The sequence below is a fragment of the Poecile atricapillus genome, chromosome W (genome assembly GCF_030490865.1).
Source record: "Poecile atricapillus isolate bPoeAtr1 chromosome W, bPoeAtr1.hap1, whole genome shotgun sequence".
Taxonomy (NCBI): Eukaryota; Metazoa; Chordata; class Aves; order Passeriformes; family Paridae; genus Poecile; species Poecile atricapillus.
The window spans coordinates 65,062,792-65,075,771 of NC_081288.1; the positions used below are offsets into that span (position 1 = coordinate 65,062,792).

The 12,980-nt window shown below is 44.5% G+C and overlaps 1 protein-coding gene across 5 annotated transcripts in view; it reads right to left on the reverse strand.

Moving 5' to 3' along the window:
• LOC131591460 (protein patched homolog 1-like) overlaps nucleotides 1-4,989 on the reverse strand; it is a 213,093-nt gene extending 208,104 nt beyond the window's left edge. For 4 of the 5 annotated variants that reach the window (XM_058862187.1, XM_058862185.1, XM_058862186.1 and 1 more), the window contains exons 1-2: nucleotides 4,755-4,970; nucleotides 2,991-3,183 (exon numbers count right to left, since the gene is read on the reverse strand). In XM_058862187.1, coding sequence (XP_058718170.1) covers nucleotides 2,991-3,183; nucleotides 4,755-4,955 — 394 coding nt within the window. In that variant the 5' untranslated portion in view covers nucleotides 4,956-4,970. Of the gene's footprint in view, nucleotides 1-2,990; nucleotides 3,184-4,754 lie in introns of all 5 variants that reach the window. The other variant, XM_058862189.1, reaches the window with a different exon arrangement.
• Nucleotides 4,990-12,980: the final 7,991 nt, after the last annotated feature.

The window sequence follows — 12,980 nt, forward strand, 5'->3', positions numbered from 1 at the left end:
AGTGGCATAAGATGGGACTACCCTTCCATCATGGTTTAACCCCAGCCAGCAACCAAGTCCCACACAGCTGCTCAGTCCCCCACCAGCAGGATCAGGGAGAGACTCAGAAGGGTAAAAGCTACAAAACTCATGGGTTGAAATAAAGACAGTTTTAACAGGGAAAGCAAAAGCACAAACAAAGCAAGACAATAAATTCATTCAACCCTTCCCATGGGCAGGCAGGTATTCGGCCATATCCAGGAGAGTAGGGCCCCATCACACTTAATAGCAACTTGGGAAAACAAATGTCATCACTCCAAACATCCCTCTTCCTCCTTCTTTCCTTCACTTTATATACTAAGCAGGATGCCATATGGTCTGGAATATCCCTTTGGTCAGTTTGGATCACCTATCCTGGCTGTGTCTCCACCCAACCTCCCATACACCACAGGCCCCTCCTCAATGTGGTAGTATGAAAAGCAGCAAAGGCCTTGGCTCTGTGTGAACCCATGTATTGGTTTGGCACAGCCTGGTTTCTGGTAGCAGGGGGCGCACAAAGATGCCTCCTGTGAGAAGCTGCTGGAAGCTTCCACCACATCTGGCAGAGCCAATGGCTGATGGCTCTGAAGATGGACATACCGCTGGTCAAAACTGGGCCAATGAGAAAGGTTGGTAACACCTCTGTGATGATGTATTTAAGAAAAAAATCAAAACAAAGTCACAAGTTTTGCTCCTAGTCAAAGAAGAGGAGGTGAGAACATGTGAGGGGAAGCAACATGGCAACACCAAGGTCAGTGGAGAAGGAGGGGGAGGAGATGCTCCAGGTGCTGGAGCTGAGATTCCTCTGCAGGCCATGGTGATGAAGCAGTCTGTCCCCTTGTAGCCCATGGAGGTCCACAGGGAATGCAGAGATCCACCCACAGCCCATGGGGGAGGTGCCCATGCTGTAAATGCCTGGAGGGGGCTGTGACCCAGTGGAAGACTTGGAGAAAAGAGGGAGCCCCTGCTTCCAGGCTGGAGCAGCCTGTCTTTGGAGGACTGCACCCCGTGGAAGTGACCCACATCACAGCAGTTTTGGGAGGACTGTCTGCCCATGGGGGAATTTACGTTGCAGCAGGTGTGGTAGGACTGCTGCTTGGGAGAGTGGACCCACACTGGAGAAGTTCGTGGAGAACTGTCTCCTATGGGAGGGACCCCACGGTCTCACAAGGGAAGGATTCTTCCCCCAGAGCAGCAGAAGAAAATCTTGGTGATGAAATGACCAAAACCCCCACGCCATGTCTCCCTGTGCTGTCAGTGGGAAGGGGGGAAGGGCTGGGGGGGGGGGAAGGTGTTTTAAGGGCTTATTTCACTTCTCATTATCCTCCTCTGATTGTTAGTAATAAATTAACTTTGCAACTTAAGTTGAGCCTGCTTTGCCCTTGAAATATTTCTCCCAGTCCTTATCTCACTCATGAAGCCTTCATTATTTTTTTCCCTCCTCTGCCCAGCTGTAGGGGGGGGGGGGGGGGGCTGAGCCAGTGACTCTTGTGGATGCCTGGTGTTGGGCTAGTGTCAAACCACAACAGCCCTGCTCAGCAATAATAAAATCATCTCTATATTATCAACCCTGTGTTCAGCACAAACCTAAAACACAGCCCTACACCAGCCATTGGGAAGAAAATTAACTCTACCCCAGCTGAAACCAGCACACCTTCCAAGTGAACCCAAATAATATCAAGATAATAAACCTAAGACACAAGTGCTAGATGGGACTACAATCAAACATTATTCACCAAAGACTAATAAAAAAGCAGAGATAAAAAATGTAAGAGCAAAAATTGACAAAAGAAACTGCCACAACAGTTTCACAAAGAATTAAGAAAAATATGTTGGGGGTAAAAAGAATGTTCACAGCTGTTTGCATTAGTAATTAAAGTGCACAGTACCCAATGACCAGAAGAAGTTCTGAACGTACTTCTCTGCCTATCTCTGGGATCCTCAACATACACACACAGAGGCATTTGCCAATGATTAATTATGCAGATTTCTGTATTAACTCTTATAATCAAAATTCTGCTGCAAGCTACTTGAACATAAATACAGAGTCACTACCACTGTCAACAATATCAGTCTGGTTTTACATCAACAAGAAATCTGATGCTAAATAAATAGTATTTTCTCCCTGAAAAGAAAAAGTGACAACCTGGAGTCATGCCTCTCAGACTAGAGCAACCCTGAGTAGCCCCCGGGCAGGAGGGTAGTGATGCTGACTGCCTCCAGGCCCTCAAGGAAAGCTACCCCTTCACATTCCCTGGCCTGCATGCTGGGGTAGAGCTATTTCTAAAGGAAGCACACAAACACCCAGCCTCCCGATACAATTTCTTCTCCTTTACCAAAGCAGCCTTCCTAAACTGATGCTTACCAACACAAAGCCAACATGGGTGAGCCTCTTGGCTGGTTTTGGAAGACATCATCCTCTCTGGCCTAGGGCAGTGCCCACTTCTACCCCACACCTGGCTGCCCAGCCACAGCCTCTAGGCCAGCCAGGCCAGGCTTCACTTCAGCAGCCTTTTTTTATTATTTTAACCTTGAGACAAATGTTTCTCCCCCACAATTGAAAGCTGTCCAAAAAAATAGGACCACACAGGCACCCATGTCTTTAGACCATTCTCCTCATGGCCTGCCACTGTCCTGCAGCTGAGTGGTAAAGCAGTATGTGCTGCCCAGAGCAGCATGCCCTGCTGTCAACCCCTTCCCAATCTATACACACTCTCTCATGTTCACCAGCCTCACAGAGCCCTACTAAACACCACAGCATTGGGCACAGGCAGCACTCTGTAGGCTTCCCCTGGCCACCAGTCCAGTCCTGTCATCAGACACTCCTCAGCATGAAGGCCTATTATATTTGTATGTATACACACACGCACATTCCTAAAGTCTGACACTCAAGCTGTTTTTATCCAGCTCCTGAGGTAGAAGGGGCATTGTGAGGAGAGATGGCATTAGAATAAAGGGCATCTCAAACTTACCTTCCACCCACAGCTCCTCCACGTTGGTTTCAAGAATTGCTGCCCTTAATCCTACAGCGAAAGCCCCAAATATGAGAAGGCCAACAACCAAAAACTTTCCACAGTTTTTCTGAATGTAACAGCCCAGTTTAAATAACAGTCTCTGAAACTTTGCTCTCAGCCACAGTGGTGCTTTTCTTCCAGTAGCTTTCCCCTACAAGGCAAGGAAAAGTTAGTAGTTAAGAAGCTGGGGCAGACACACAGGCAAGGCACATTTATTCCAAGAGGACACATGGGGAAAGCCCCCCTCCAACCACTAACAGAAGCAGAACAGTTATTTATACATAAATGCTCATATCTTCACAGTGTCCCTTGTAGTAATGACAATAATGCTGTCCTTCGGGAAGGGCCTTCATCTTGTGTCTCAGCTGAGCAGCTGGCATTCACCATTAAGCATTCCTGGAGGCCAAGATGAGTACCTGCTGGTAACCATCCTATTGCTAAACCACCACACAGGTTTGGGATTCCATGACTGCTTGAAAATCTGAATAAATGAGACAGTGTGTGTGTTTGCTCCCTGCCTAAGATGCCCATTACTGTCTTACACTCAAGTCACCACTACCAGTTCATGTTGCAACACACTCATGCTGGCAAGAGTCATGGCTCTAGGGGAGAAATAACCTATGTCAATGAATCCCAACAGGCATGTCAAGAAAAAAAGTCCCCTTTCCTGTTCTCATTATACCTCTAAAAGGCTGATAGGGGAGGGAGATGTCAATAGTGAAAGAAAACTACTTTGTAGCAATTAGTTGGCATTTCTCCCATTCCCAGCCCTTAGCGCAACTTTGTAGTAAATGCATTATCCACATGGTGAGCAGTGCTGTAAGATGATAGGAAATTAATTTCCATAGTCTGAAGATACTGTGTGATCTTAATTAGGAAACAGAGCAGCCATCTATAAGTTATGACAATATTTGTGAACGGAAGAGGGCAGTCACATAGATATTTGTTTTTTTTACCTTTCCCCTTTTCAACAAAGCCTAGAAATTTGCTCCACGAAATTAAATGCTCTCTGTAGAAAGCCACTGTTTCCCGGGGTTGTTTATTTTGAACAGTTTTTGTTCTGCAGAAGTTCACAGTTGGGACCGTTCCACTTCCCCTCCCCGAGTCGGGCTTCCAGCGCATTCCTGCACCTCTGGCGTTTCCACGCTAACAATAAAGCCAGTGAGCCGGGAATACTCAGTACAACCTGCACAGAAGGTTTAAAGTAGCAATTTGTTTACAACTTTGAGTTTTCCTCCGAATGCTAGGGTAAACGTTACAAAGTTTCTCTGTTATGAGGACCCCTCTCTGAGGATAGTCGCGTTTTCATCACTCGGTGGAGAACTTTGCAAAAGCACTTCTTGGCAAGAAAGCAGCCGCTTATTTTATCCCCTTTTCCGGTTAGAGAAGTTGCAGAGTACTACGAGGCAATAGAGAAGCAAAGGAAGTGGAAAAGGGAGAGGAAAAGCGAGAGCGGGACGCAAACTATACGGGAGGTGAAACTGACTGGGAAATTTAACTAGAGGAGTGCTCCTCAGCACATACACCAGACAAAGCATATGCAAGAAGGTTAGGAGGGCACTCTCTCCCGCACTAAATAGTCAAAGACGTCTCCTTTCCCCAGCATTTTATTGGTGGCTGTTTTAATTCCATCTCTTCCTTGCACGAGGAAACACTTCCCCCCTAATAATAATACTAGCGTGTATCTACATTTCTAAAAAATGCCTGAGAGATTGAACGCACCTTTGAGATCTGCTCCAAGGCGAAAGCCGCATCACAGTAGCTTGGTCGTTGCAGATACTCTCGATCGGGCGCCGCGGCGCACTGGTTCCCTCCAGTCCTTCGCCGCCTCCCGCTATCGCTCCTCGCCGCACGACTGGGGTGGCCACCGCCCATTGCACTGCTGCTCGTCTCCGACTCCAATACGTTAATGACTGAGGCCATGTTATCGCCGCTGACAGCCGGACCCACAGGGAACTGGCGGCGCTGCAGACTGCAGGATACTACTGCTGGCGCCGTCGTTGCGTGGCCGCTTGACGTGGGGCGGTGGGCGGTGGCTGCCGCCGCGGCCGCTCCCGACGAGTCTCACCCTGCCCCTCCCATTGCCACATCGCGTGCAGTCCTCGAGATGCTGGTAACTACTCCCAACACCCAAGGAGAGTGGGTGGGCAAGCACGACTCCCCTCCCCCGCCCTAGAAGCCTCTGTGCTTTCCTCCGCTCCCGTTAAAACCGCTTCTTCCGGCCGCCGCTGCCTCTGAGAAGTCACTGTCCGCGGCAGCGGCGTGGCGGTGGCACGGCGGGCTGCGGTTGCTGAGTTGTCTCGCCGCGGTGCACCATACTGTCTCAGCGCCGGGGTGCTACACGCGAGCCGCGACTCCGCACTATGCCCCGCGGCGGTGGCCGGCGAGCTGCTGCCTGGCACTCGAGCTGGAGCCCCACAGCTTAAAAGAAGAGGTAAAGAAAAAGACTACATTTGGATAAAGAGGAGGGATGAAATGGGAGGCAATGAGAGAGAAAGACAGAGAGGAAATAAAAGCTGAAAGCCCGCCCCCGGGGCTGTCAGATGACTTGGGTTTCTACGAGATGGAGGAGGGTAGAAATTACTTGGCAAACATGTCTATTATTAGCTGCCTAGCAACAGCTCACCAAAGTAGAGACCACCCAGAGAGGCAACCTTTTTGTGTGCATCGGCACTTTTAGGGGTAGCCTTAAAAAGACAGCCGTCTTTGCATACAATACTTCCATTAAGGAATGCCTCCCTTCATTTTCTCTTCAATGTTTTTTTCGTTCGGAATTCTTTTAGACAAATACATGCTCAGAACTTTCTCGCGATCCATAAATATTTTTCTTATTAAAAAAAAGGGGGGGGGGAGGGGAGACGGAAGGAAAACAGCATTTCTAAAGCTTTTAAAAGAAAATCCTTTTGGGGGTAACTTGGCCTCAAACTGGAACAAACAGTGTGAGTTCCAAGATAAATTCCCAGGGTTGCAGAAATAATGATAGGGTGGTGAATACTGCGGTAGGAAGTGCCATTTTTTTTCTTCCTGATCTCATTTTTTAACTAGAGGTGACTTAGTTCCTTGCAATAAAAACACCATCCAGTTAGAAAAAAAGTGTAACCTTATGACTTGAGGGATTTAAAGCCGCACAGTAGCTAGCCTGTTTCAATTTAGAGCTCGTTCTTTAAAACTGAAACAGGAGGATAGTAAATTTTAATATGTCTTAGTGCAAAAATTAATTAAATGCGGCCTGCTTGGCTGCACTAAACACTTTTTAAACTACACGTGATTGTTAGAACGACCCTGCTTGAGCAGGGAGCTTGAACCAGATGACGACACTGTGGTTCCTTCCAGCCTTGACCATTCCGTGATTCTGGATTTACTTTTATTGGCACTGCTCCTCCCTGTCTCTGATCACTAATGTGAAAAATGAGGTTCACTCCCTTGGTAAAATTTAAAAGTTTAATAAAGGAAAATAGGAGACTAAGATAATAAAGCAAAGTTTAACGGCCAGGTGCTTGGCATTCAGCCAAGAGCACAGCTGCTATTTCGGAGACACCCTTTACATACCTTTTCTATTGCATCAGCTGATTGCATATTCATAAACAATTATGCATATTTAAACTTTTCTCCAAACTATTTTACATGTTCCAAGAACTGTTTGGCATGGCTCTTCTTCAAGTCTGCTTTTTTACAGCATGCGCATTTCTTGGCTGTGGTTTTAGTCCGTTCTTATTATCACTTCTAGCTTGGGTTTTGGTCCATACTTTCTACAGACGGTAGGTGGTGATAGTTGGCATATCAGTAGCAGGGGTCTTCATCATACGTTCATTGGATGTTATTTCAACTAAGCAGGCAGTTCAATTACCACAAGCATAACGATATCAGCTATTTCACTACTATGTTTAAGATTAGTTAATAGCAGGAATAAAAACTATATTTTTATAGCAAAATTACTTTAACATTATACACATAGCATCCATTTTAATATTTGTGAAAAGACAATATTATAATATGTATTTATAACATTATGAACCAGCCATTAATTGCTGCGTTATGAAATATATGGGTCAGGAGACGGGACTCCTGTTTTATGCCTTTATTAGGACTCAGCCTTGGGGTGGGGGCCCGAGGGGTCGTTTGCACCACTGCTGCTCCCACACTGGCAGCTCCAAGGAGGAGGCACAATTCAGCTTTGCAGCACACACTGCAGAGCTGGGGCTTCCGTCCTCATGGGAGTAAGCCAGGAGGCCTGTTGTTTTAGCTCATTGTCTAGGGGAGTCACTCCTTTCCAGTCCTCTTTAGGTCATGGTGATGCAGGAAGATGGTCTTTTAAGCAGACTCAGGTGATGCAGGAAGACGGTCTTCCATCATAGCTTGCTAGGATATGTTTCTTTGTCCTTTTATTCCTTTGTTAGCTCCTTGTTTTGGTGTCTGGTGTGCCTTAGTTTGCATATGACTCAGGTGCACAGCCTCCTGGGAGCAGGGTTGTTACATAGTAACAGGTAAGGGAAAGGGGGTAGAGGTACATCTTATAAGAGAACTCTTAAAACACTTCAACAACTGGTAAGTAATTAACATTACTAACAACTATCGGGGTAAACAAGGGGTACAACAAACAAGGTTTACAAATGGGACAAGAACATTAACTGTACACAACCAAACACAGTATTTTAACCGGGGTGGATTTCTTGAGCAATTTTATTCATGACAATTCCCCCCTCTATTTATTTGATCAGGTTTTTCAAACCTGCATCAATTGACGGTTTATGGTTCCTGGGGGCATAATTCTCTTAGCTTTTGGTATTGGTTATACATTTCTTGGGCTATTCTATGGTCAGACCCTTGGGTTGCTAACATCGTGATTTTAGTTTGTTTCTGGCCAGCTATTTCTGGGATTTGGAGACTGGCTTGCATGGTCGATGTTACGATCCGAATTACACAGAGAAGGAGACATGGTAAAAATAGAAGTCTTAAAAAGGCACTAGCTGCAATGTAGGCTACTTTTTTTCACCACCCCTTTTTGAAAGACCAAAAATCATACCACCAATTGGAATTTATTAAGGGGGTCTACTCTTGGGTGCCTACATATTAGATTTTTCTTATTTCTTTAGAGATGTTTCTGATGACTTCACTCTTGTCATCAATCTCCAGGCAGCACTCTGATGAGTTAAACTTTCCACAAATTCCTCATCATCAGCCAATAGGTAGTCCACAGCTAGTCAAATTTGGTATACTACTACTCTAGTCTGAGCCAATTGCTTGCTGATGTGATCTAGGGCTAGAGCTGTTTTGTTGGACACAATTTCCAGTACAGCCTGGAGTTGGATAATTCTGTTTAACATGTAGATAGGAGTGCGATACCCCCAGAACCCATCCCGGGCCCAAGTGGCTGGCTCATAGGTCTTATTTATTTCCTCGGGAGTCCATATTTTACCTTTCCATGCCTGGGATCTCCCCATATCTATTATATTTCTTTTCTTTCGGCTTCCCTTTCTTAGATCATCATAAAGTGGGATCCCTAAGTTTGATCCAGATTCCTTTGGTAAGAGAAAGAAAGAAGGCTTAATGACTCCTACTGTACAACTCCCCTCCCAGTCCCCTGGGAGGTGGGTATAAGCCATATTCCCACAAATCCAGAACAGATGTTCTGGAGCTGTCCAGAATGCATCTCTTAGTTTCATTGGGTATTCCCAATATTTGGATATTTCCCTAATTCCCCAAAAGGGATTTACCCCCTTTCCAGCACATTCATATAGTTGGTATCCCTCATGGTAAATGCACCCCCCTTTCTTTTTTGCCAATTGACCAGTACCTGTTTGGTTCTCAGGGACCCATTTTATATCTGAATCTTTTATTATTAAGTACCTCTTGCAAGCCATCTTTCCTACGTGGATTGTATATCCTTTTCCAGCCCTTTTTATACACTCTTCTCCAATTATCTTTGCCTTTAAGTCCCACTGTTCTCTTCTTCTTAGTCCCTCGGTTTGGAATTTTGGTTTTGTTAATTTCCATCTTAGAATATCTAGTGGTCCTAAACCAATCCCTTCCCAGGGCCAGACCTCAGACATCTGCATGTTTCCACACACCCAGCAATTGATTAAATTCAGCTCTTTACTAATCTTTTCACTCAGGTCTATAAACAAATTCTTTCCTAAAGGTTCATTCACCTCTTCTTTCTTTACCATTAACTGTTTTTCTTTAATTATGTCTCTGTGATAGATTGGCACTTAAGAAAATAACGAGAAACACCTAAGGAAGTTAAAACTGCTGGCGGCTGATGGGAGTTTTTCTCCTAGCCAACAGCTGGCCATTTCTAAGAATTGACAGCAGTTTTAACCATTGAAAAGTGAGATCAACCTGTGAACACCACCTTAAGACCTAAGCCTGTGAATTTCTTGGTCTCTTTGTTTCCTGGCTGTGAAAGGAAAGAGAGCTCCAGCTGGCTTCCCGTCCCCTGCCCAGGCCATGTGGCCCGGGCAGGGGCTGGGCTGAGCCTGCCACGGCTCCCGGCCGAGAGATGGGACCTGCGAGGTTTTCCCTGGGCTCTGGCCAGGCCAGGCCGGTCCCTGGCTCGGTTGCAGTTTTTTTGCTGTGACTGAATTCACCAGAGACTGCCAAGTAAAGAAAGAAAAAGCTCTTGACCTGCGGCATGCTGAGACAGTGACCACACTCTCCAGAGCAGCCATGAAGAATCTTCCATCACAGACAACTCCAGCTGCTGCTCCAGCAGAGATCACAGAACCATCTACAAAGCCTGGGCAAGATTTTAACCCTTTCATAACCCAGATGAGACTTGCAGATTAATCCTTTTTTCCAGAGAAAGAAAAAGAGTAATTAACATGTAAAGAGACTTTATAAACTATCAGAGACAGTAAAGAAAAGAATTAAGCTTCAGAAGAGGTAGAGAATAAGGAAAAGCTTTAATTAAGCTGAAATATTTTTCTGTTAAAGCTATGGAGATAGACAATAGTGTCCTGAAAAAACTCCTTTAATTCATGACAGAGTATATTGAGAGGAATAGAGTGTTCAAAGTGTGGATTTTGAGCAAAAGGTAGAGTAATTGTGATACAGTGAGGTGCTGGAACAGAGTGAGGCGAAGTAATAGTTGAAGATTTAAAGCCTTGAGAGGCAATGAGAAAATTTCTGTTTCCAGAGAAGCTCACAGAGACAGATGAAGAGAACTTTTGCCTTTGAATAACTCGTCCTTAAAAATGACATCCCTAGACTCATTGACCCATACACACCTCAGAGTGATGTGAAATGGCAGCAGAAAATCTGATGAGAGATTTCTGGGCAGCTGGCATCAGAAAAATAGAAAGCTATAACAGAAATAGTTTTCTTGTGAGAAACTCCATAGATTAGCAGAAGAAGACTTCTGTTTCTCTACAAAGGCTGATGAAAAGACTCTAGCAGGAATTGGGACTGTTTTAAACACCAAAGTTCCAAACTTTTTTTGTCTCTATGTTGTCATGTGAACAAGGAAATGGTTGGGTAGTGGGAGATAAAGGAGTTTTCTGGAAGTTTATTCTGGTGTTCTTATTCTTGTAGTTTTGTTAATAAACTTTCTTTATTCCTTTTAAGTTTTAAGCCTGTTTTGCTCTTGTTCTAATCCATATCTCACAGCAAGAAATAAGTAAGTTTTCTAGTAATTTTTTTAGTTACTGCTTTAAAACCACAACATTTATTTAGTGCGTTGGCCAGGAAATGGAATTAACAAACCTAAACCACTACAGTCTCATATTCTTTCATTTTCAAAGCAAAACCAAGTTTCTCCAACCAGATATTCCCTGAGCAGGTGTTGCCTAAATGTGGCTGTGTTTTTTGTGATCCAATATGTTTTCCCATCCTTCCGGCATGTGTCCAACTGGGAATGGTCAAAGCAAGTGGGATTTATGTTTGTATGGACTCTCATTAAGGATCCTAGATTCTCCCCATCATAAAGGGGTTGATAGCATTTTGTGCAGGGGTTTTCCTTCCCTCTCACATAGACTAGAAGCAAGCTTAACACCAATCTTTGCAAGAGTCCGGTATGAGCTGTTTTTCCTGCAGCAAGCTTCATAGCTCACTTGCTTCCTTAGCCTCACCTGGTCTTGCCTCTTGGACAAGGTGTTTCTATGGGGATGGCGGAGTCCTTTCTTTTTATTCCCACTTCTTAGTGATTTTCATAAGCCATCAAGAAATGCTCAGTGAAAGAAGCTAATTTTTACAATAGTATATAAACTTACAATAGCAACAACCAGCAACACTAACAACAACTGTAGTACTAGATTAATAGCAACTGTAACCCCAGTTACAACAGTCTCTTAGTCTCTTGCTGATATGTTTGAGTCTGTAAGTTCCTCAGTTCACCTTGGGCTGCTTTTTGAGAGTTACTTTAAGGTTGGTTGGATCTCTGGTGGCAATCCACTGAGAGGGAACCTTTGGTGATTCATCTGAGCTCAGTCCGTCATCAGGTGGGGGTACTGGTCCTTTTACCCGGGAAATATGGGTCCAGCCTTTTTCTTGAGTTTTCACAGACGTGTGAGATGTCAGCAGTACCTGGAATGGACCCTCAAATTTAGGGGTTAGTGGGGTGGTGTTCCAAGATTAGATTAAAACCCAGTCTCCGGGATTAATTAGATGAACATCCACATCAAGGGGAGAAGTTTGGGGAAGATACCCTCTTTTCCTTAGACTTTCTAAGCTTTTGCTGATAGTTTCCAGATATGTGTGGGTTAAGGCTTCTCCTTCTAGATAGTCTGCTGTGCTGTATGGGGTGAGTAGGAAGGGTAGCCCAAACATCATTTCATAGGGAGACACCCCTATGTCTGCTCGTGGTCTTGTGTGAATTCTCAGAAGGGCGAGTGGTAAGCACTTGAGCCAGATTAGGTGGGTTTCTATGATTAATTTAGTTATTACATTTTTTAAGGTCTTGTTCATCTGTTCTACCCTTCCAGAACTCTGGGGGTGCCAAGGGGTATGAAGCCTCCATTTTATTCCTAAAGCCTCAATGATACTATGTAGAGTTTGGGCAATAAAATGGAGGCCTCTGTCTGAGTCGATGTTATTGACTAGACCATACCTGGGGATTATCTGTTCTATTAATATTTTTGCTACCACTTCAGCAGTTTCCCATTTTGTGAGGAAAGCTTTGACCCAGTGAGTCAGATGGTCGACTATCACCAGCAGGTATTTATAGCCCTGCACTGCAGGCATTTCAGTGAAGTCAATCTGTATATTTTGAAATGGTCTCAGAGCCAATTCTCTTCCCCCAGGTATGGTCTTTCTCATGACCTTTTGATTTACCCTTTGGCAAATTACACATCCCTCAGTGACCGCCTTTGCTAGGTTATACATCCCTATGCATAAATTGTCTCTTAAGAAATGATCACACAGTCGCTGGGTTCCCCAGTGGGTGAGTCCATGGATTTCTGTCAAGATTTTTCGGGCTAAGGCCTTATTTAGGAATTTACGCCCATTGGATGTTATCCATTCCCCACATTCTCCCTGATGTAGGCCTAATTCTTTTATTGCCTTTAATTCTTTTTCTGTAAAAATTGGCTTTGGCTTTTCCTTTTCCCTGTCTGCTGGTGTTTCATTTAATTTTAAGATTTTGGCTGAATCACCTGGATCTGTGGCTGCTTCTGTGGCCATCTGGTCGGCTAACTGATTTCCTTTCTTTTCCAGGGTATCTCCCTTTTGATGCCCTTTTATATGTACAACAGCTATTTTTAAGGGTTTTGGTAAGGACTCTATTACTTATTTTATCAGTTCTTCATGTACTAATTTTTTTCCTTTTGAATTTAAATATCCACGTTCTTCCCAGATCTTTCCAAATGTATGGACTATACCAAAGGCATATTTCGAATCCATGTAGATTGTCCCTATATCCCCTTCTAATAGATCTAATCCTCTTTTTAGGGCATAAACCTCACAGCATTGAGCTGACCAGTTGGTTGGTAACTTTCCCTTTTCTACAGTATTTAG